The 23,917-nt window shown below is 46.7% G+C and overlaps 1 protein-coding gene across 1 annotated transcript in view; it reads left to right on the top strand.

Moving 5' to 3' along the window:
* Positions 1-23,917, top strand: part of CACNA1E (calcium voltage-gated channel subunit alpha1 E) — a 659,107-nt gene that overhangs the window by 347,011 nt on the left and 288,179 nt on the right. Inside the window, exons 8-9 of the mRNA XM_081485817.1 lie at positions 14,648-14,753; positions 15,605-15,744. Of these exons, the coding sequence (XP_081341943.1) occupies positions 14,648-14,753; positions 15,605-15,744 (246 nt within the window). The remainder of the gene's footprint in view (positions 1-14,647; positions 14,754-15,604; positions 15,745-23,917) is intronic.

Here is a 23,917-nt window from a genome sequence, read left to right as displayed (position 1 = left end):
TGGTAGTTGCAGGTTTCAGGTGGCCTGATTGATGGCATGTGGAAGGGTCTGTCCTAGAGCCCTGGCTTGGCCTCTGGGCAGATTTTCTTCTCAGGGGTTCTGGGTCTTCTAGCTGCCTCCTCCTCATCTTTTTTCAGGCTTCTCAGTATTTAGGGTCTTTGTTCTGTCGGAAAAGGGAGTCAGGATTGGATTCCATGAACTCTGGAGGAAGCTTCTGAAAGGGCAAGAGGGATGTGACAGGGAGGGGGAACCTACATGGCTTGAAGCTCATGTCCATTTGCCTAATGAGCCTGGGGAGGTCATCTAGCTGGGATACCAGAGGGCATTTTACCTGCAGGAACTGGGTACAGATGTGAACATGAATGGAGGACTAGGATGTAGGGTTTCTGGAAGCCAGGCAGAAGACTCAAAGGAAATTAGGGAGTGGGCTTAAAAAAAGTGAAAGGAACTGCCTCTTCTTTCTGCTAACTTTGGATTGTGTTTGCAAGGGAGTTTGTATTTATGAGATAGCTGAGCCATATGGATGTACAAGGATGCATGTGTTCTCCTGGTCTGTTGATACGAGAGCAGTTGAAGGGCGTGGGCTTGTCTGGAGGTGGGGCGAGTAGGCGGATGTGGTAACATCAGGAGGGGGCAGTTCTGGGGAATATGGGCCCATGTAAATTCAGAGGATCTGGGCATTTTGGCAACCTACTGCTCCTTTCTCATAGATTGTTAGGTATGTATTTATTTATTTTTGAGGTTACCACCTGCCCTTCCTCCCCCAGAGTTTTATGGATAAAGATGTTCCGTCTTCTCCGGGTAACCTCTTTCCCTGGTGATGATTAGAGAGTAACCAACAAATTCCCACCCCTGAATGTACAGGCTCAGAAAGACTGAGCTCACTTACGTCACAAACATCAGTAGGCAGGCTCAGAGGAGCAAAGCGAAGGGATAGATTCTAGGAAATGCGAACGGTCCGACAGCTCTCCACATTTCCACCGTGAAGGAGGCTGGCTTCAGAACAACCCTGCACAGTTGTAAAGTGTATCATGTCTTTCTCTTCTCTTAACATTCATTTCTTTTTATTTTCATGTACTTATTTTTGTATCATTTTACCAGCACTCTGTGGGGACCATGATCTGGGCCTGGAGAGTTTTCTGTGCCTCAGTTTACATCCCTGGCAATGTTGAGAGGAAAGTATTGTATCGTTTTAGTTGCTAAATCATGTCTGACTCTTTGCGACCCCATAAACTGTAGCCCACCAGGCTCCTCTGTCCGTGGAATTTTCCAGGCAAGAATACTAGAGTGGGTTGCCATTTCCTTCTCCAGGGGATCTTCCCAACCCAGGGATTGAACCCACGTCTCCTGCATTGCAGGTGGATTCTTTATTGCTGAGCCACTGGGGAAACCCCTCAGAGGAAACTAACCTTTAATAAATACTTATTGTGTGGCCAGCACTCTACAGTGTGTGTTAGAGACTTCCATCACTTTACCCAGTCCTGAGGGAAATAGATATTATTGTCTCTTCTGACAGATGATTAGCCCAGGGTCACAGGAAGACATGGTCTGGCCAACTCCATTGACTCTTCTCTTTCCACTGTACTACACTGCCTCGGATCAGACCAGAAGAGTAGCAAGTACTCTTCCCTAACAGAGCATCCTTTTAGGATGACCCTGAACTGCTTGCCTGCATCAGTAGCACCTGCTGGGTATGAGGCTAAACCCATGGAGGAGTAAGGAATCAGTAGATGGGAAAAGAGCAAAGATCTCTTCCCTATCACCACGAAATGGGTCTGCGACAATTTGCCCTGTGTCATTGGAATGCGAGCATCAGTTGGAATTGGGGCTCTTTGCTATTTTTGTCTCCTATCTTCACCAAAAGCTCCCTTGTCAGACGCTCTTCATCACTCTGCAGGGACTTCTGATTTGGAAATGCCAATTCTCCTTTTCTTTTTAATATTAGCATAGAAAGTCCATTTTCTGTTTTCCAGCCCTCAAAAAATCTATTCTCAGCCCTCCCTTTTCCAGGGTACCCATAGTGGGAGGAAGCAACTTTTATGACTTTTTTTCTGAAGTTTCATCTTGTACTGAATGCTTCTGGCTTTGTGGCTAGTTAAAGAAAATGGGGATTGTGGGGACAGAGGGGCTGCAGAAAAGACTTTACTATTCCAGTAGAGAGTGTAGGAAAAGCTTCTGGTAGGTTTATGGGAAAGCAGCCTTAAGTTCACCCCAGGCCACCATTTTGAGGGTTCTGACTTTTCGTTAACTATCTCATGGAGGTATTACTAGCCAGTTGTCACGGAGCTTCTCTTATTGAAAGTTTAGAAATGTTTCCGCTATAGACACTTGAAGGGTATTCGTAGGTGTGCCAGGACTCTGCTTTGGTTGTTATTGTTGGATGTCCTCATTAGTAGCTTCTCCAAAGGGGGCTTCTCTCCATTGTAATAATGGAGGCTCCTCCTTTCCGTCTCACTTCCCTTCCCGTCATGTTACCTATTAGCACAACAGACTAATAGGATATTAGAGTTACAGGGACCTAAGAGAAACTCAAGTCAAACCCTCACTTATCTGTCAGAAAGCTGAGGGTCAGAGAGGTGAAGTGACTTGCCGCTGGTCTCTCAGTAATGGAGACAGGGCTGGAATCCAGTGCTCGTGACTCTCAGTTCAGGACTTTGATAATCACATTTCCTCTGTGCTTTCTTCAGTCTTTGTCTACTCCTTATCCTTCTATCCCTTCGTCCTCTTTCTGGGATGTTTTCCTCCTGTTTTTAGTTAGCATGTATATATTTTTAGTGTTTCTCTAGGTTGGAGCATCGAAGGCTGGATCATGATTAATAAGAAAGGACTTAATTAAGAAAAAGGAGGAGTGGACCAGAGAAGGAAAATTCAAGAGAAGCCAACCAGCACGGATCCAATTGAATCCGTGAATGGGATTGGGAGGCAATCCATGAGAATGGATTATGAGAATGGGAGGCAGTGGTTCAGAACAATGGCTAATATTTCCTTCTCCCAAAATGTTGCTTGAGAATGTTATGAAATGGTAGTAGTTAACAGGCAATGAGCTTCTACCCAGCACAAGGATCACGTCTCAGTAGATGGGAGAATGGATGCTCCAGCCTGTACTTATCTCACAGTGTTTTCTGGACTCTTCAGTGGTCCTGAGAGAGTAAACCATCCAGACCCTAACCTTAAGAGAGATGCTCTTGAGAACAGTCAAGTAGGGATAGAGAAGTAAACTCAATAAAAAGATCCCTTTCTTTTAGAAGCCTCCATTCAAGCCAGGAAGCTAAGGGAGTTTTATTTGATTGCTCTGATAATAGGTTCCTAAGCTTTTTAGGAATCCAGAGAGGTTTCTGGTCCTGGCTCTGGAGAAATCTTATTCCATCTGTGATTTCAGTATCTACATCTATAAAATGAGTGTGCCGGATTAGCTAACGGAACTCTGAGACACCTTTCATTTCTTACCGAGGTGCCCCTGGGATTCTAGTTTCCTCTTTTGTTATCTCACGTGAGTTGAGGGCATCTTTAGCTGTCACTGCCTTCACCATGGAAGGCAGTGTTCTTCTCCCTGACTGCATGTGAAAATCAGCCTGGGTCCTTCTGGAAATTCTGATGCCTAGAGAGTAGCTGAAATGAATTAAATCAGAATTTCTAAAGATGGGATACCTGTATCTTTAATTTTTAAAAGCCTCCCAGGTGGTTCTGCTGTTTGACAGACTGAGATCCACTGATGATCTAGAAGAAGAGGAGAGCCTTTGCCTGATTTGTTTCTTTGAAATATGCTTTTAATCATGTGTCTTGGTTGCTTCCTCCCAGTTGTCTTATAGCCACAGTGATATAGCAGAGGCCCCCTGGGCCTCTCGGAATTCAGCCTGAGAGAATGGGGTGATTGATTCTTCTGTTTCATGATGCTGGCAGACGGTTCACCTGTGGCTGCTTCTTGCACACATCTGGCTGCACAGGTTCCCAGCCTTCTGTGCTAAGGGTAATGCTTCGGACTTCCAGAAGACAGGTCTACTAGGGGAGCATCTCGAGTCTAAGGGGCAGAGTGAGTCTTGCTGACCCAGGAGGCTCTTGAGCAAGTGACTGAAGATCCATTGACTTTCTTCCTTCCCATTTGTTAACTCCTTGTTTGTAGGAGGGTTGTCCAGCTCCACTGCTGTCAAATTTAGGCATCTCTAGTATCCTTGATGGTCTCCTAGGAACGTGGAGTTTGCGGTGAGTCGTGTGTGGAACTGGCTGGTCACAGCTTGTGGGTTTCGATTGTGTGTATCTCTTCCCAACTTCGTGTGCATGGGTGTCAAGTTGGTAGCTTGAGATTGCCATGGAGACAGGTTTACACTCCAGAAATTGACACTTACTACACACCAGGGCTTTTCTCCCTTTAGGGAGGATGGTTTTTAAACATTTATTCATGCAACACTTAGTTTACTACTTAACAAAAGAGTCCATTTGCTTGTGGAACTTCTCTGAATTGCCCCAGGTCTGCCTTTGGGTGGCCGCTCCACCCAGTGGTCTCAGCCTTGCCTTTCGGGAGAACGTAGACAATTTCAGCGTCCCCTCTGACAAACTAGCCCTTCAGATATTTGATAAGAGCTATGATGTCTCTTTCCAGTCTTCCTTTTATAAGCTGAGAGTCCTTAGTGCTTTCAACATTTTCTCATGTGGTTTGGAGGCTCATAGGTGTCTTTGAATGTTCAGGTGCAATAGCAGGGTTTTTCGAGGAAAACAAAAGCTTCTGCCAGAGATGATCTGTGGACTCTTTCACAGAAGGCTTTCCCTTTTCTTTCTGCATTCAGAGTACCATTGAGCCCCACAGAGTCATTGGGGATGTGGAGTAGGCTACAGTCTTGGGTGTGGTTGCTGATGGCAGCCCACATTCTTTGCCTAAAACACACGTTGCTGCCAGAAAGGCTTGATGGGCTTGAATTCGTAAGAGTGTCATCAAAACACAGATTCTGGTTTCTGAAACAGGTAATTTTCCCACCACTGTTTTGTTTTCCTTCCAGAGGCTTTTAATATTTCTCCTTTCTTCCCTTTTCTGTAGCATTCAATCATTTGTCTCCTGATCACCAAAACTCTGTGTTGAATGACAGCGTTTTGAGTCCAGGATTCAGCATGACACACAAAAAGGGAATTTGTTAAGACTTATGCAGCTGTCTGTTAGTGAGAAAAGAGAGAGAGGGAAGCCGGTGCTGGCTGAGTTTCACAGAATCACCCCTTCCCATCCTTTTGGAACTGGGGCTCAGCTGAGACTGAGCGCTGGTTAACCACATTGGCAATGATGTGAACTTCCTTTCAGTCATTTTATATAGAGGGCAGGGACATGGGAGTGAGAGGGAATTGTTTGGTCTAAAAGCAATGAAAAGTTCAATGCAGCTACACAGCCAACATTGCAGGGTTAGTGCTGGGGATCTTTGTTTTGAGTAACTGAGTCCATTGACCTCCCTAAGAGAGCAGTGGGCCGTATGGGCAAACAGAAAGCCTTTTTGGGGGGTTCTCTGCCTCTTCGCTATATTCTCAACATTGCTTCCTTTGTCTTTCATTCATTAGGATTTCAGTCTTTAGGAGTAGGTGTAATGGCATTTCCATCTTCTTGATAGAGAGAGAGGGAGAGAGGTGTGTCTAGGACTGCCTGTCAGATGGTGAATTTGAACAGAGGCAGCTGTTGTCATGGTGATGGTAGGTTGCATCCCACCACCATGGAAACCAAAGTTAAAAAACTGATGTTAAGGCTGGAAGTCACATGACACATTTTTGTTTTGTTTTGTTTTGTTTTAAAAAAAAGAGAAAAGGGTTTGGTTTTTCAATCTGATTTTTTTTTTTTTTTTTTAAGGTGAGTTGGGTGGTGAGAAAAATTCCAATAAGGAAAGCGATGAGATAATGAAATGGGACAACACGAAGTATGCAGAGCCTTCCACCTTGTTTTCCTGCTTGTTAGCAATGTGTTTCTGCTGTAATGGGGATGGGAAAGGGAGCACAGATCCAGGATGGATTTACAGAATTGCAGTCAGAATTGTGTACTGATTCTTCTGTCACAGGAACAAACACTGGGGTTTAGCCCTCCTGCCCTTCAGTGGCTGTGTGTCATCCACCCCATCGATCAGCTTGGGACAGAGACTGGAAACCTAAAAACAAGGACTGAGAAAACAGATGGGGGTGGAGTTGAGGCCGTGACTTGCCCCAGATATGAGAGTGGTTCACACATTGATAAATTCAGATGCTTAACACTGTCTTTCAGGAAATTGAAAAATTTATCAGTAACCCTTCAGAACCCCAAAGAATGCAGTGTCTCTCTTTATTTCCTTTTCTGAATGAGACTTCTTTGGATGCTGTGTCCTGCTGGGTCAGCCACAGAAGCAGGTTCAAAGAAGTCCAGGAGGAGCCCATCTGGGAGCATGTTAGCCTCTGGGCCCAGGCTCCCTTGCACCATGACTTACCTCTGAACCTGGCCTTTGACCTCTGAACCTGACCTCTAACCTCTGAACCTAGGTAGGGCAGAGCTGCGAAGGCTTGCTGAGAGTGTTAGAAAGCCCTCTTGGCTCACCATCTTTTTATCTCATAGTCACTCCTACTTCATCCCATGATCTGGAGAGAAGGTGAAACATCTTTCCAGGAAGGAGAGCTGGCCCCAGGCCTACGAGGGTTGGTTTGGATTTTCTTTTCAGTCTGGGAGGCATTGAAGAACTGTACACACGGCGTGTGTGGAAAGGCTGGGAGACAACTATTCCTGAGAATACTGGCCTCTTGGGAGGGGCGCAGACAGTGTCTGGGGAGACGATGGTGGTGGCCCTGTCCATGACTGGGTTTTAGGCATGAGGTCCCGTCTCTGCTCTACTCCTGGTCCCTCCAGGGCAAATGTGTCATTCTCCATGGCCCAGGCAGGGGATATGATCTCACCAGCATTATCTCACTGCATTTCCATCAGGGTCTGTAGGAGCCAGAGCCAGACCTCTATGATGGTTCAACCCCTCCTGTTCTTAGCCCTGGCCTTGGGTGTGATGAATGTCCCTTCTAATCACTGGGAAAGATTGCATCAGAGCCATCAGCTTCATAAATCCTCCTCTGGGGACTGCTGTTTGGCTGTGCTTTCTGTATTCCCAGGAGGTTCTGGGCCGAATGTCTTTGCTCTTTTCCCGGAGACCCATTACCATAATTTTCTTTTCAATCCTTTATTGCTGTGGGTCTCTTCAATGTCAGCCCCTGGCTGCAGTCAGCCAGCCCACTCCCGGAGGCTTTGACCACTCACAGATGCTTCCCCCAAAACTTGGAGCCACAGCTGATGCTTAAAGATGGATTTAGTAGGAGAATAAAAACGACTGTGCATGTGTGTAGCACCTTACGGTTTTCAAAGTTTTTTTTTTTTTTAATATTTATTTTATATTGGAGTATAGTTTATTTGGAGAAGGCAGTGGCATCCCACTCTGGTACTCTTACCTGGTAAATCCCATGGACGGAGGAGCCTGGTGGGCTACAGTCCATGGGGTCGCAAAGAGTCAGATACGACTAAGCGACTTCACTTTTACTTTTCCCTTTCATCCACTGGAGAAGGAAATGGCAACCCACTCCAGTATTCTTGCCTGGAGAATCCTAGGGACGGCGGAGCCTGGTGGGCTGCCGTCTATGGGGTCGCACAGAATCGGACACAACAGAAGCGACTTAGCAGCAGTAGCAGCAGCATAGTTGATTTACAATGTTATGTTCATTTCAGGTGTACAACAAAGTTATTCAGCTATGCATATACATGTAGCTATTCTTCTTCAGATTCTTTTCCATTATAGGTCATTACAGAGTATTGAGCAGAGTTTGCTATGCTATATATACAATAGGCCCTTGTGGATCATCTATTTTATACATAGTAGTATGTGTGTATTCACGTGTCATCTTAGACTTCGATCCTCATGTTGTCCTTGTTTGGCTCTGGAGGAATGGGTGGTGGTGGTTTTCCCTGATTTGAGTACCATGCTGGGGTGACTTTTGCATGGAGAACCGTGGCTCTGGTTTCCATTGCCAAGCTACGTATTCTCCATGGCATTCCAGGTCACGAGAGAGATTCTGATTCTTCTCACATTAAAAAGGCAGCCTGAAGGTCTTGGATAGCTAGATTTCACTATCATTCGTTTTTAAACTATCCCTTTGGTGTTGAAGAAATCACAGACTTGGCAGCACCCCCTGCCCCAAGACTGTCTTTGAGTCAACATTCTACTTGTTAGAATATGTCTGTGCGGCTGAGGGAGGAGAGGAAGATCGTGCACAATGATGCCCAGGCCATCTTCTGACTTGCTTCCATCTCTTAGAATTGGGCATCCCCAAATAAGAGTTGAGGACGGACAGGAGGAAAGGAGACAGACTTGCCCATAGGAGTGTGCTCTGGTCCTGGGGTGAGGCATGAAGATGGGTCCTGAGGCCTGCTATCCCGAGACTATGCTATTCTGGACTCCCCCAGGAGTTTACAGGAATGGCCTAGGCACCCACAGGCTGCCCCCTACAGAAGCACATTCTCCACCAGCCCTGGGGTTGGAATGAGAGCACAACATTCCATCTGCCTGCCTGTCACTGATGGGCCCTCGGCCCCTGTGAGCTCATTCAGTCTCCTTGGAGTTCCAGCCTCACAGCTCTGAGATGAGGCCGCTGAGAGTAGAAAGGACCTAGGATCAGCACCCAGCTAGTGTAGAGATGCTTGTCTCTCTGGGAGCACCCAGGTTTGCTGTGTGGGCCCCAAGTCCTGCCCAGTCCTGTACCTGCACATCAGTCCCTGTGGGGTGTTGATGGGGAAGCCCTGCTGGGTGGGCAGAGGGAAGACAGCTCCCAGGCCAGGCCCGGCCCCCAGGGCTCTGTGGACAGGCAGAGCCAGTGCCACCGTGGTAGCCAGCGGCTCACCTGGAGGGCAGCCCTCCCTGTCCCCTGCCCCTGCTCTCTGGGCTTCAGGAAAGGAGATGAACAAATAGCAGGTGTGCAGGCCAAGTCGTGCTGCTTGAATTAGCTGTGTTGCTAAGGAAACAAGTCAACCATTTGAAGGAAGGAGCATTGGGTAACGGAGATAAATCAATAAGGAAACCTATTTTTATCATTTCCCTAATGATTGTCTTGAAGCTGTGAGATGGGGAAGGGAGAGTTGGAGTGACACAGGTCCTCATTAACGGGCTCAGAGGGAGAAAGGAGTGAAGGCGTGTTCGGGGAGCTTGCCAAGAAAGTTTATAAAATGAGGCCCCTAGCAAGAAGACAGCGAGACAGATGCAGAGGAGGCAGCTTTGCAGGTTTCAAAGAACTTCCATGGCCATTTCCTCATTTGGTCCAGTCTCTTTGTTCTCCTGCATTTGATCCTCCCAGAAATCTTGTGCTAATAATTTACATGACCCTCAAGGTGGGATGGGTTTTTATGTTGGTTTGTTTACTTGTTTGTTTCAAAATAAATCTAGCTTTAATTGATTTCACAACTGTATATGACTACATGCTCATTATAACACAATGCATTAAGGAGCAAAGAAGAAATCCTACTACCCCAAGAAAACTTATTATCCTTCTGACAAGACAGATTTTTTTCCTTTGCTTTTATCAAATTTTTTTTTCATTAAAGGGATCTTCTATGCATGCTGGTTTCTTTTTTTTTTTTCTTTCAATAGTTAATACGTGTACATCACTTGGCTGACAAAGGTCCGTATAGTCAAAGCTCTGGTTTTTCTGGTAGTCATGTACGAATGTGAGAGTTGGACCGTAAAGAAGGCTGAGCGCTGAAGAATTGATGCTTTCAAACTGAGGTTCTGGAGAAAACTCTTGAAAGTCCCTTTGACAGCAAGGAGATCAAACCAGTCAATCTGAAAGGAAGTCAACTCTGAATACTCATTGGAATGACTGATGCTGAATCTCCAATACTTGAGCGACCTGATGTGAAGAGCTGACTCATTGAAAAATCCCTGATTCTGGGAAAGATTGAAGGCAGGAGGAGAAGGGAATGACAGAGAATAAGGTGGTTGGATGGCATCATCGACTCAAGGAATAAGAGTCTGAGCAAACTCTGGGAGATGGTAAAGGACAGGGAAGCCTGGTGTGCTGCAGTCTGTGGGATCACAAAGAGTCAGACATTACTTAGTGACTGAACAACAAATATGTGTACATGGCATGCAACACACAACATTCAAATGGGTATACTGTGTAGAGAAAGTACAGGTAGCTTTTTGTAAGGACAACTGTGGCTCTGGTTTTCCTATGTTCACTTGTCAGTTGACTAATATATTAATTAGTTAAAATCCAGTTACGGGGTGCCCACTGCATGTTGGACACTGGGGCGCAGAAATACCTGAGTTAGGCAGAGCCCTTGCCTGCAAGCTCCCTCACTACCCCATCAGCCCCATTTGATCAAGATCTCTGGCCACCAGCAGTCTGGACACCAGGGAGTGTTCTCCAATATGCGTTTGATGTCAGGCACAGACTATAATGGGACTCACTAAGTACCTGGGCAGAAGGCATCAGAGTCCTGGACGGACTTCCGTTCTGTTTCATGACGGGCGTTGCTCTTTGAGGCCTTGGCAATGCGGAGTCGCCTTTGACCTTTCTGAGCACGTCTTTGTCTGGCCTGTGAGGTGCATCCTTGTGCCCTGTGGGCCCTTCCTTGCAGCCCAGGCTCTTCCCCTGGGAGATACATCAGAGCCCTTGCTAAGGGCCTGAAGTTCTATTTCAGGAAGACTGGGAGCAGTGCCCCCGAGTCAGCTCCCAGAGGTGGGGGTCCAAGCCAGCGGGAGTGACTACAGCCTGGTCATTATGATGGCTCCTCAGCGGAGCTGCCGCTCACAGACAGGGGCACCGCCCTTTCATTCAGCCTGCACTTGACACTGAGCGCTTCTCTTCTGTGTCTGGAGCTCTGCTGAGCCCCACCACTGGAGATGTGAACAAACCCCGCCCCTGCTTTCCAGGTAGAGTTTCTTTGGGGAGATCAATGTGATGATGACATTGCACACTGCGGAGGGCTGGGGGCACAGGGACAAGCCTTTATAGGCCAAGTGATATTTCACCTTGATCTTGATACATGACCAAGAAAAGAGAAAGGCCATTGCAGGAGGAAGCAAAAGCACTGAGATGTAAGGGCCCATTCTTTGTACTTTCTTCAGAGAGAGAAGCAGACGGGAGGTTGAAGGGAAGAGCTACGAGGGGGAGTGGCTGGGGCCTGGGTAGAATTGGGTGATCGCTCCTGTTCTTCTCTCCTAAGATTTCCCTGGCCCCCTTCTTTCTTTCACCTAGTCCACAGATAAACTGAATTCCCATAGTTTCATCTTTACTTCTGCACCATAATTTCACCCCAGATTCTTCAGTGCCCCAGACGTGAATTCATCCTGAGGTTGAGGCGCTCTACAAGGCCTAAAGGAACATCCTTCTCAAGGATGTGTGTATTTGACATTTTCAAAATTTTAAACCAAAGGATCACTGCTCTGATTGGGCCCTTAGACATCAGACTGCAGGCAGAGGGTTTGGGTCGGGAGGATGTGGAAACAGGGTCTTCTCAGAACCTATGAATTACCAAACTCTCACTTTTAGATTCTAGCCTCCTAGGCCTTGGGTGATGCCATTTATTGAGCCCTCATGAATTCTCAGCCATCCAGATACCTGGCCAGTCACAGGAAATCTGACTTGTCAGCCTCTCTCCTGCTGTGAGCATCCTGTATGGAGATGGCCACACCTTGCCGAGGAGGCTCGCCCTGCGTCTACGACAAGGCTGATCTGTCTGCACCTGGACATTCTGGGCTAGGTGAGCTTACTGGTCTTAACAGGGAGTTCTGCGCTTAGGTTATCTGGCCGGGATGCAGAGGTGTGAAGTGGGTGTGAGGATGGGTAGCAGAGGGGGTCCAGAAGCTCAAGTGGGCATTGCAGGGTGGAAAGCCTTGGAGGTGCACAGACACCAGGAGTGGCCTTGCCTTGAGGTCAGCAACTAAGAGCTCCTTTACTTTCAAGTCTGTGGTTATCCCTCGAGGGTGTTCAGGGGAAGAAGCCTGAACCCCCAGTAGACCGGTGAGAACTCAAGACATCTGCAGCTTGGATGAGAACATGTGTGTCTTTGGTCCTACTTTCCAGGTCTTGTGCTGGGCTCCTTGGGCCTGCTGAGCTTGCGTGGGCCTTCCAGCTGTGGTGGAGGGCTGATCGAGCCCAACACTTTTCTGAACATTTTTGTTAGAAATAAGGACACAGCATAAGGTGAAAGAGGCTTTAGTTTTGCTCCTGTCAGAGCCACCGTGCTCATCTCCCTGACCCTTGGTGATTGGCAGTGAGCTCTGCCCTTTGTATTAGGGCTCCCCAGATGTGTTCCTAGGAACAGCATCCCCAAGAGAGATGCTCTGACAGAAGGGCTCTGTGATGAAGAAGTCTGGGAGGGCCGTGCACTGTTGCCAGCCCCCTTTGGGGGAGGGGGCACTCTGTGTACAGTAGTACTAAAGGCCCCAAGAACCCTGCTGGGAGGGAACCGGCTCACCTTGACCGAACCCAGACTTTCCCACATGCATTTGATTGCAAATTCCTAGCGCTAGTATTCCGTGGCCTGCATTTTAGAAACATGCCCAAGTGTCCTCCACTTGTGTTGCTGTTTGTGACTTGTTGTCATGTTCTTGGTTCCCTATCTTACACACATCCCCTGCGGGTGTTCTCAGGAAAGGGCCTGTATTCCCAGACCAATTCTGCCCTGTTCTCATCTCCATTTTACCGATCGGATCTGGGGAATTATCAGCGCCTGAACCAAGCCCAGGACAGGCTAGGCTATTCAGAGGGCTTATGGGCCACTGAGTCCTGGTCGTTCTGGACTTGTTCAGAGCTCTGGGTTAAAGCCTGTGATGGGAGGGAGACGAATTCCCCGCTGTGATTGGTGGTCCCTGGTACTCCTGGGTGAGCTGTGTGGGGGAGCTTGTCACAAGAAAGTAGGCATGTTAAGTGAGATGAGCATCTCTGATGTGTGTTTGCTAGAGCGTTTGGCTCTCAGGGGCCTAGCTTGGTACCCAGAGAGACCGAAGCAGAAGAAATGGCGAGATGGCTGGGGGGCTTTCCATGTGGTGCAGTGAGGCTCCCCTCTGAGTGGGTCTCAGTGAGCACAGTGGGGTGTGGAGGCAGGAGGCTGGCTCTGAGGTTCTCTGAGCCCCATGTCGTTTTCAGATCTGGCTCCTTTGCCCTGCAGGACAGCAGAGGCTGGCAGAACTGTCCTGAGGGTATGAGTCCCGGGCGAGTGTTGGGTGTGTGGGAAGGAAAGACAGCCAGCTGCTGGAGCTGTGACTCAGGGATGGATGGGGGCAGGGAGGAGATGCTGCTAAATGAAAATGAAAAGTTCCAGAGGCTCGGATGCAAGCCAGCCGTCTCACTCCCTGCAACCTACCATTGTAGCATCAGGAGCAGAGCAACTGGCAGGCGAGTCGCATCCTGCATGGACCCCCCTCCCCCCTCCGTCTGTCAGGGATATGCAAGTGCCCCTTTGACCACTGATGTTCACAGCCACATATAACCTGGTGGGGATGGTGAGGCATCGGGGGACATGTTTATGGTTTGTCCTCCTTCTGTGCCACCTAGGGAGGGCTCTGGGCCCCACATCCTGCACAGCCAGCCTGAATGGGGGTGGGGGGAGACAAGATCGCTTCCCCTCCCTCTGCTTCACCGCACTTACTACCTGTCTCTCCCGCCTGGATTCCTGATGCTGCCAGATCACAGGTTGCTCGACAAGACCAGCGGCAGCAGCTCACTCCTGTTTGTTGCAACAGTAGTTATAGAATGAAATCCTATGTGCAGAATGACTCTGGAGCTGGTGATTCCCTCTCCTTTTTTTCTAGAAGTTCCCTACTCTCGCCTCCCCCTGGCTTTACAGCACAACCTTTCTGCGGGAGCCAGGATGCTGGCACTAGAATCACAGTCCTGTTTTTCAAAAGTCGCAGGGAGCTCACTCACCTCTTTTCTGAAACATGCAGCGGAAAACAAAGCCTGAATTCATTATCCACTCATTTGTAGTTTGATTCCTAGAGGCCCCAACTTCGGTGCCCTGGATGCAGGCTCATGATATGTATCTCGGCTTCCTTTAGATGTAGAAACTTAGGAGAAAATAAGATGGGACAAAGCTAGTTTCTCCTGGACCCATTAAATATTACCCTGAACTGGATATTAAAATAAAAGGGAGCTCATGGAGAGAATGGCTCCTTTTCTAAGGGCCCTTCTTCTCTTCAGTTGAGCAGAGCTTCTAGAGAAGGGCACTCCAGGTGTGATTCCCAGAGACAGCCATGAACAGCCACAGCTGGATCCTTGCTGGAGCATCAGTGGTTTGAAGACAGAGAAGAACACGGAGCCTGCAACAGCATCATTGTTTCTTCCTCTCTTTGTCCCACTTCCTTTTTCGGTCCTGGTTAATTCCCGGATATGTCGCTGAATTCACTAAGAATCTAGAATGTCTGCCATATGACTAATTCCTTATTTACTGACTCCATTCTTCCTTTCCTTGAGAAGATGCTTTGTGTGCAGAGTCTGATCAGAAACGGTTCTAGTTCCATGTGCTAAGGACCAGCCACTGTTCTGCCTGCCTGTCTCCTCCTGTCAATCATGCTGACTGCACAGACACGATGTGGGTTGATAAAGTTTGTGTATGGATGTACACAGCCATCTTGGAGGCTGTCCTCTCTTTGGTGATTCTATTTCTTAACTCCTCCTTTCCCACGCCGTTTGAGTACATGATCTTGGCCACCATCATTGCCAATTGCATCGTCTTGGCCCTGGAGCAACATCTTCCTGAGGATGACAAGACCCCAATGTCCCGCAGACTGGTAGGTGCCTCCCTCCTTCTCATCTTTCTCTCCCCCGTTCCTATTCTTCCTGGTTTCCTTCTCCTTTGCTTCATCACCTGGCCCCCTTCTCTCTCTTCCTACTCTGCACTTCTGTGAATTTGTTCTTTGCTGAGGAACAGGTTGGTAACAAGTCCCACTGGGATTCATAGAGACAAGAGGACTGACCTTTTAAATTCCTGTTCCCATGAAGTTCTGTGTCTACAGCCCATGGCAGCCCGGCAAGAAGAAAGGAAAGGCCCAGGGTCTGCTTACTTCTCTCCTCTTCCTGGGGGACTTTGAGAATGAGAGGGAAAAGGGAGAGTAAAGGAGAGAGGATGAAGGATGCTCAAAGCCTGTGTGCCTTCATGGTTCTGAACTTCCGAAATGTTTGTCCATATTCTCTGTAAAGACATTATCCATGTGTCTAAAGTACTCTCCCTAAAGAACAAACAAAATGCTTAAAATCCAAACAAATGGGTAAGTGGCTCCAGTCTGATTACTCATGGATGAGAAAGGACTCTTAACCTTCCAGCGTAAGTGATGACCATCTGTGGGAATGCCAGCCCCTTCAAGGCAAAGCTAGCACCATCAGTCTTCGTCTTGGGAAGACAGCTGGTCCTGGGTGTGAGCCCCACATCCACCCGCTTCTGCAGCTGGCTTCCCTTGCTCTTGTGCACACTGTGAGTCCTGCAGCACCCCCACTTCCCATCTGTATACGGGGCTGGCTCAGCACAGGCATCCTGGTGTCCTGTAGGAGAGAGGAAAAGTCAGAGCAGAGGGGTAGCTAGGCAGGGAGTGCCTTGGTTGAAGCAGTCCTCCTCTTACCAACATCTCTGTTCTTCATTCTGCAGGAGAAGACAGAACCCTATTTCATTGGGATCTTTTGCTTTGAAGCTGGGATCAAAATCGTGGCCCTGGGGTTCATCTTCCATAAGGGCTCATACCTCCGCAATGGTTGGAATGTCATGGACTTCATCGTGGTCCTCAGTGGGTGAGTCCTCTTCCCATCTCTTCTTTGTACGTGGTGGCATCTGTGGGGTCGTGAAGTGGCTGGTGCAAGGAACCTGGGAGTGGGGGGAGACAGTTCTATGGAGGAGAGGAGGTGGAAGTAGTTCAAGGGTAAGATTTGCATGGTACTGAGCCATGGCTGAGCCAGCTGCAGGGGAGTGCAAGCGTTCTGGAGATGCACATGGCATTAGACAGAGGCTGTGGACCCAAGGTCTGGCTGCTACTGCTTCTGGTTTCCCATTCTATGCTCTGCTAGTGCTGAACATACATTTCCAAAAGAGTCTTTTCACTAAAGCAAGCGGCTTGCCCTGGCATGAGGGAAAACCCCCATAATGGGCCAAAGGATGCTATCAGGTGCAGTTTTCTTTAGGAGGTTAAAAGACTCTTTTAAGTATATTCTCTGAAATGATAGTTGGGACTCATGTCTTGACAACAGAGGATGTTTTTTAATGATTTACAGATTTATTTATTTACAGATTTATGCATATTTATAATATGAGAAGCTGTAAAACTGAATCATGTGAAAATGTTTGATAACACATCCCTTTGGAAATTAACATAGTAAGACTACATTGTGTTATAGGTGGTGTATGTGATGGCAGCACTTTTATTTAAATATTTGATAATTCTGCTTTTGAAAATGAATATAGTGTACCTCTACGGGTGCCAATCTGGTGCTGGTGTCAGCATATGTGATGGGCCTTGGGACTGGTGATGGTGAGCATGCCTCCTCAGGCTTTTGTGGCTTCTCGTGTGTCTCTGTATCAGGCTGCTCTTGGTACCTGCAGGCGAGGGGGCAGTCCGTGGGTCCTCTGTGGGTGTGGCAGCAAAGGGCGTAGCATGGAAATTCCTCTACCCGCTGCCCAGAAGTTGAAACCTGTGAGGACAAGTTAAGAGCTGGGTGGAAAAGTGAGAAGTGGGGAGAAATGAGCTACTGTTATTATTGACCAAAGGCAGAGGGGAGCAAAGAAGACCTTTTTCTTTTTTTTTTTTCCCCCCCGAGGAGTTGGGGCAGGTAAAATCTGACAAGAGTGAGAGTTTAGAAACACTTGCATCTTTTCATTGTCTTGTGCAACAGACATAATTGTCATATGTTTAACCTTCATGTCAACTATGGTTAAGTGAAAGGGGAAAGGTTGAAGGTGTAATAGACTAGAATGTATAAATAGAAACTAGCCAGCGTTGAATCCCTTAGTATACAGGAAACAGATAAGTAGTATGACTCTTTATGTTTAAAAACATCTGTTGTCTTACAAAAGGATCTTCTGAAGGTTATTTTTCTAAAAGAAAATGCTGCCACTGCATTTAAAGTGTGATTTAGTGTGTAAAGATACAGCTTCTGCATAGTGTTTCAGAAGTACATGGTATAGACTGTAGTGCACCTGGGTGATGTCTTGTGGGTTTTATCCCCACTTAATTAAACTGTGATTGACAAATGAAAATTGTATATATTTAAGATATACAATGTGATGATTTGATACATTGTGAAATGATTACTGCAATCAAACTGATTAACATATCCATCATCTCACATAGTTACTCTTTTATTTTTGGTGGTGAGAACACTTGAAAGTTACACTTTTAGCAAATTTCAAGTATGTTATGCATTATTATTTAATATATGCTAATATAGTAATAATATAATAATATATGCCTTATTATTTACCATGGTGAATACTAGGTCTCCAGAATGTATACATCTGTAGCTGAAAGTTTTTACCCTTTGATCAATATCTTCCCCTTTCCTCTACCCCTAGTCCCTTATAACCACCATTCCTTCCATTGTTACTATGACTTCCACTTCCAAAAAATTAGTATAATCAATATAACTGAGATCATGCAGCATTTGTCTTTATTTTGCATCATGTCCTTTAGGTTCATCCATGTTGTTGCAAATGGTAGGAATTCCTTTTTAAAGACTGAATAATATTTTTACGTGTGTGTGTGCATGCACGTATATCTGTATCACAGTTTCTTTATCCATTTGTTCATTGATGGAAATTTAGGCTGTGTCCGTATCTGGCTCTTGTGAATAATACTGTAATGCACGTGGGACTGTAGACATCTGTTTGAGGTAATGATTTCATTTTCTTTGAACGTGAAATGTCTATTTCATTTTCTTTGGACACAATACCCAGAAGTGAAATTACTGGATTATATGGTAGCTCTATTTTTAATTCTTCTGAGGAATTTCTGTACTATTTTCTACAGTGACTGCGCCAATTTACGTTTCCACCAACAATGCACAAGAGTTCTTTTTTCTCCACATCCTCACCAACAATTGTTATCTTTTGACTTTTTGCTAATATTAATAGCTTGGGGATGTTTTAAATGTCCCTAAAATAATATATACTATATAAACAGTCCCCAACTTATGATTGTTTACCTTACAATTTTTTTGAGTTTCTGATGATGCAAAAGCAGTACTCTTCCAGTAGCAATTGAACTTTCAATTTTGATGTTTTCCATAGGCAGTATGATAGTCTCTTCTGATGCTGGGCAGTGGCAGATACAGCTCCCAGTCAGCTCTGAGATCATGAGGGTTATTGTTGTATTTTTTACTTTCAGTATAGTGTTCAATAAATTACATGAGATATTCAAGACTTAATTAAAAAATTAGCTTTGTGTTACATGATTTTACCTAACTGTAGTTTAATGCAAGTGTTCTAAGAAGATATAACTAGGCTCGGCCATGATGTTCATTAGGTTCAGTCAGTTCAGTCGCTCAGTTGTGTCCAATTCTTTGCGACTCCATGGATTGCAACACGCCAGGCCTCCCTGTCCATCACCAACTCCCGGAGCTTGCTCAAACTCATGCCATGGAGTCAGTGATGCCATCCAACCATCTCATCCTCTGTCATCCCCTTCTCCCAACTTCAATCATTCCCAGCATCAAGGTCTTCTCAAATGAGTCAGTTCTTCACAACAGGTGGCCCAAGTAGTGGAGCTTCAACTTCAGCATCAGTCCTTCCAATGAATATTCAGGACTGATTTCCTTTAGGATTGACTAATTTGATCTCCTTGGAGTCCACAGGACTCTCAAGAGTCTTCTTCAATGCCGCAGTTCAAAAGCATCAATTCTTTGGTGCTCAACATTCTTTATAGTCCAACTCTCACATCCATACATGACTACTGGAAAAACCATAGCTTTGACTAGATGGACCTTTGTTGGCAAAGTAATGTCTCTGCTTTATAATATGCTATCTAGGCTGGTCATAACTTTTCTTCCAAGGAGCAATCGTCTTTTAATTTCATGTTGCAGTTACCATCTGCAGTGATTTTGGAACTCAAGAAAATAAAGTCTCTCACTGTTTCCATTGTTCATTAGGTTAGGCGTATTAAATGTGTTTTCAGCTTATTGTTGTTTTCAGCTTATGGTGGGTTTATTGGGATGTAACCTCATCGTAAGTCATGGAAGATCTATACAGTAAAAGGCCTTAAATGAGTCTGAGTCATTTTAGAAATATGATCTGTTTAAAAGAAGACTACTGTAATGTGTGGGTTAAATGTTAAAATTATGTGAATTCTTAGTCTCACTAAGTCTTATATGTGTCGGAGGCCATTTGAAATTTCTTGCCTAGTCCATTTGTTTTCATTTCAAACTATTCTATGTTCAATAGGGAAAATCTGGAAAATACAGAAAAAAAGTCACTAAGAAAAATTCCTGATTATTTTGTGGTATTTCCTTCTGGCCTTTTTAATGCTTAGCAAACTCTCTTTTCAATACTTGTAATTTTGCTGCCTTTTCTCGGTATATTATGGGCATAGTACACGTTATTCCATATTTTGGTAAAAAGTGGTAGAGACTGACCAGCAGTTTATGAAGTAGATGTACTCAGCTTATGTCTCCATTTTTGCAATTATCTGAGACTTAGGTTGCTTTCTGGGTTTGGCTGTTATGAATAATTATTAAAGATGCTCCACTGTACATCTTTTGGGTGTCACATTTTAAGAGGCATTGTTACAGGTTGAAGTTCTTCTAGAGGAGAATCTGCCTTGCTGGGGTGGGGCCTAGGAAGTAGGATGTGTGGGGGAAGATGTAGGAACTGGCGTTGAAGGACAAGAGAAGCTGGTGGGAGCCATAAGCTTGGCCTTCAAATGAGGGTTGCCACATGATTGAAGGGGCAGATTTGTAGATGTCAACAGAATCCTTCATCAGTGTAACCAGCAAGGCCCTCTGTGTCCCCTTGTGTGGGGTACACAGGAGTGGACATGGGTGCTGAGCCCTTGGCCAAGCCACTTGTCCTCTCTGCTTTCTCTCCCACCAGCCCTGGTATCTGCCATTCTTAGCAGCTCCTCAAACTTTGCTGAAAGGCCACTGCCGTCCATCCAAACCAACAGGACTTTGCCCCTGTTCTTCCTGAACCTACTCTTTCTTTCCAGGGCGGGGGCATGGCACTCTTGAGATCCAAGCTCAGAGTTGTGATTCTATCCCATGGGAATGGATAATCAAATTTTGTCTTCTGTTTGGACATGCTTCCATCTACCACATCACATTGCTTCTAAAATGCATTTTTCTCCTGCTGGTGCATGTCTAAAACATACAGCCTGTGTCTTACAATAATGGCATGATATAGTTTAATTGACAGCATTCATCTCTCTTGGTGATGAGTAAAACCACGGGGCACCTACAACTCTTGGGGTCTTAGCTGTAGTGAATATGGTGTCATACCAGCCCAGGGAAGCAGGTAGATCAGATTTGAGATCAGAGTCATCCAGTAGTCAGAGGGGGTAAGTGCTCAGCCCAGGACTGCCAGCAGCTTGACAGCAGATCCAGAGTTGGAATGTGTCCTTTGACCCAGGACTGGTGTGTCGCCCCTGCTGGTACAGCCCCTTCTCCAAGCTTCCTGACACCCATCCCATGAGCAGCCCATGCTGGCCGCTCTGACTTCTCATCTCAGCTCCAGGTGTCACCTACATCTGCCTCCTGTGCAGAGGAGGAGTGACACTGCTGGAGTGGGACCTCACCTCGGGCTGAGGCTGTCCAGCTTCTCAACTCTCAGTGTGTGATGGGAGGTGGGAGGCGGGAGCTGAGGTGCCAGACAGCTGGCTCAACCAAGGACCTACCATCAGTGTCCTTTGTTCAGAGACAGGGGTTTGGGGAGCCTGGGCCACTGTCTTCAGCCTGAACCCCAGACCTGCTAACCTTCAGAATTCTTAGGTCTGTAAGCTGAGGCAGTTCATGGTTCAGAGTTAATTTATGCACATTATTCATAGAACCCTCACAATCCCCCAAATGGGATCTTGTTATCCCCATTTTATAGAAGAACCAAACAAGGTTCAGAGGGTACCTCATATACTAGGCTGTTCTAGAGCTGGACTTGAGCCCGCACTTTCTGACTCCAAATTCCTTCTTCAGCAGTCATTTCCCCTCACTGTCGGTGCCCTCGCCACCTCACGGGCTCTGCAGCTCTGTGCTTACATGTTTCTGTGGTCCCCTTGAAGCCATGTGGGATGGACTCAGGGAGCAGTATAATCAGGCAGATATGCTGGAACCAGAGCTGAGGCTTCACGTGTGACTTAAAGAGGACTAGAGCCCCAAGTGTCCATCCTAAGACTTCTAGCCATGGGCTTGGAATACAGCCAACTCCCTGCTCTGTGGTTAAGAAGGCGCGTTACTTAACTCTCATGGATTCATGTGTGAAAACTGAACCAGAAGTTCCACGTTGTTTCATAAACTGGCTTGTTCATCCATCCATCCATTTATTCAACAAACTGTATGTTGTTGAACACTCACATTCTGGGACCGAGAAACACCAAGGTTAATGTATTCTCATTTCTTCTAAAAGACAGTGAATTTGCCATTCTTTTAACAAATTATGGTGGCTCAGATGGTGAAGGATCTGCCTGTAATGCAGGAGACCTGGTCCATGCCAGATTCTCTTGTCACTGATTGGATGTGAAGGAGGGTGCTGGGGGCACCCTGAAACTGTCAGTATGGAGGGGTCACCTATTCCTAGTCCTTCCCTTGGTCTGTCCAAGCCAAGCCTTACCCACAGCTCTCTCAGGCAGCTATGACCCAGCCCAGCTGCTCAAATCCTGATCACTCCATTAGAGTGATGACAACTGGGAACTGAGTCTCTAGGTGAGTAAGAGATATTGGACTTCCTGTTTGGCCTGTTTACTGGACTCTCAAGGTTACCTTTTGGGATTGCTTCCTGGGTGATGAGTGCAGGGTTGGGGGTCAGAGCTGAATATTGACGACCCGACTTCCTAGAGGTGCTATGGGCAGGTAGAGGGATATGGAGAGAAGGGCACTATTGCCTCACCCAGCATTTGCCATGTAATGAAAGCTGCCATCTATTGAGCCATATTTCAAAAATTGCATTTATATCTATGTCTTTATTGCTCAGAACATGCTTCACTATCAGTTTTGATAGCTTTTCTGTGGGAGATGACCTCTTTTGGCTCTTCTCTTAACTACATGATTACTATACAAGTACATGAGTACTAACTCTGAAGAGTGGGCAGGTGTATCTGAGCCTCCTTCCTCCACCAAGACCATCATTCCAGGGCCCAGGTGACCACCTGTCCCTACCCCTCTGTCTTCCTTCAAGTCCTTCAGGAGATACCGTTGAGGACCCACAATGTGCCAGGCACTGTGCTGCATGTGGGTGGTGCAGGGCTGAGCGTCCCCAGCAGGGGGCTATGTGTCAGGAAAACCCAGAGGAAAACACAGTCTAGTTCTGGGAACTGGGGAAGACTTCCTGGAGGAAGTAACATTGAAATTGGAATGTGAGGGCAGGCTGATAGGACTTAGACAAGGAAAAGTGAAGAGCTTTTCTGGGTAAGAGAATTTTGCGTACAAATCCTTGAAGCTGAGAGAGAGCACACAGGATGCTTCCAGGGAGTTGGCCAGGGGAACAATGAGCAGTGCTCCCAGAGAGGGCAACAGGGGCCAGCTGAGGCCAGCTGGGAGGAGCTCGTAGTGGAGCCAGGGGCAGACGGACCCTTAAGGCTTTGAGCAGGGACCGACCGGTTTGAGCAGTGATTGGTTATAACCCTGTGCACAATGCTGTGCAGGTCTTTTTCATCCTGGAATTCACTTTGAGTAAAGGGCATGGAAAAGAGAGGGGGGAACCATTGCCATACCCTGAGCTGCAGTTTGGGAGGAGGTGCCTCACCCTGCAGAGGGAAGAAGGATGAAGGGAAAAGGGAACGGGGAGGAGAAAAGCCTGAGGAGACGCCACAGAAGAGCTGGGAGCTGCCATTGGAGGTCCCCAGATTCTCACCATGGCACAAGCAAAGTGGTTCAGCCTGGAGCCTGTTGGTAGGAGGACGCTATCTGGAGCTAAATATACATCGATAGGTATTTTTAGAGGGTTTCTGTAAGGAGGCTGCCCTAATACACTCGTTTCCCCGAGCAGTTAAAGATCGAGGAAAGCACAGTTTTCCTTCCCCAGCACCGTCTCCCCAGTGCTGAGAATGTGGGGGAGGTGTTGCAAATGCAGTCCCAGGGCCCCCAGCCCAATTTAAATCTCTGTGGTACTAGAATGATAGCACTTAGGATTTATATAGCATCTCCGTGCCAGTGAGCCTGGCGAGCTTTTACAGACCTGTCTTTTACTCATTCTCTCCGCTCTAAGTGGGCGAAGCAAGGAGGGGTGGGAAGCAGGGAAGGGCTGGGTAGAGAGAGGAGTCACTGGAGCTTATTGTTTCAGAGATGGGGAAACTGAGGCCTAGTGAGGCAACGTGGGGGGCTAGGAGCTACTCAGAGGAACTGAGGCAGTAGAAGGAGACGAGATCTCGGGTGCCTTCATCCTGATGTTGGGGTGCTCCGCTGGCCCTAAGCTAGACCGCTTCTCAGGTTCTCTCTCCCAGTGGAGTTGGGCTGCTCATCTGAAAGACCTCCACCTCCTCACCACTCCTTGTTCATTTCTAGCTCCACTTTGGGGGAACACAGCTGCTGCTTGCAGCTTCTTCTTTTGTCAGAACATTAGTTCTCTGTTTTAATTGCATTTCCCTCCAGATGGGTTCATGATGGAAAAGATAGTTAGGATGTGGAATATGGATTCAGGGAGGAGGTGGGCAGAAGGCTAAAACATGGAGCTTTTGGAGGTCTCTTCTTTGCTCTTTGATGATGATAAACTTTCTTTTGGGGAGACTTCAGATGAGAGTCCCAGCTAGTAGTTTGACAGGTAGTTGAGCTGGGATTG

The sequence above is a fragment of the Giraffa tippelskirchi genome, chromosome 5 (genome assembly GCF_054371585.1).
Source record: "Giraffa tippelskirchi isolate mGirTip1 chromosome 5, T2T-mGirTip1v1.2.pri, whole genome shotgun sequence".
Taxonomy (NCBI): domain Eukaryota; kingdom Metazoa; phylum Chordata; class Mammalia; order Artiodactyla; family Giraffidae; genus Giraffa; species Giraffa tippelskirchi.
This window is presented reverse-complemented; position numbering and strand designations above follow the sequence as displayed.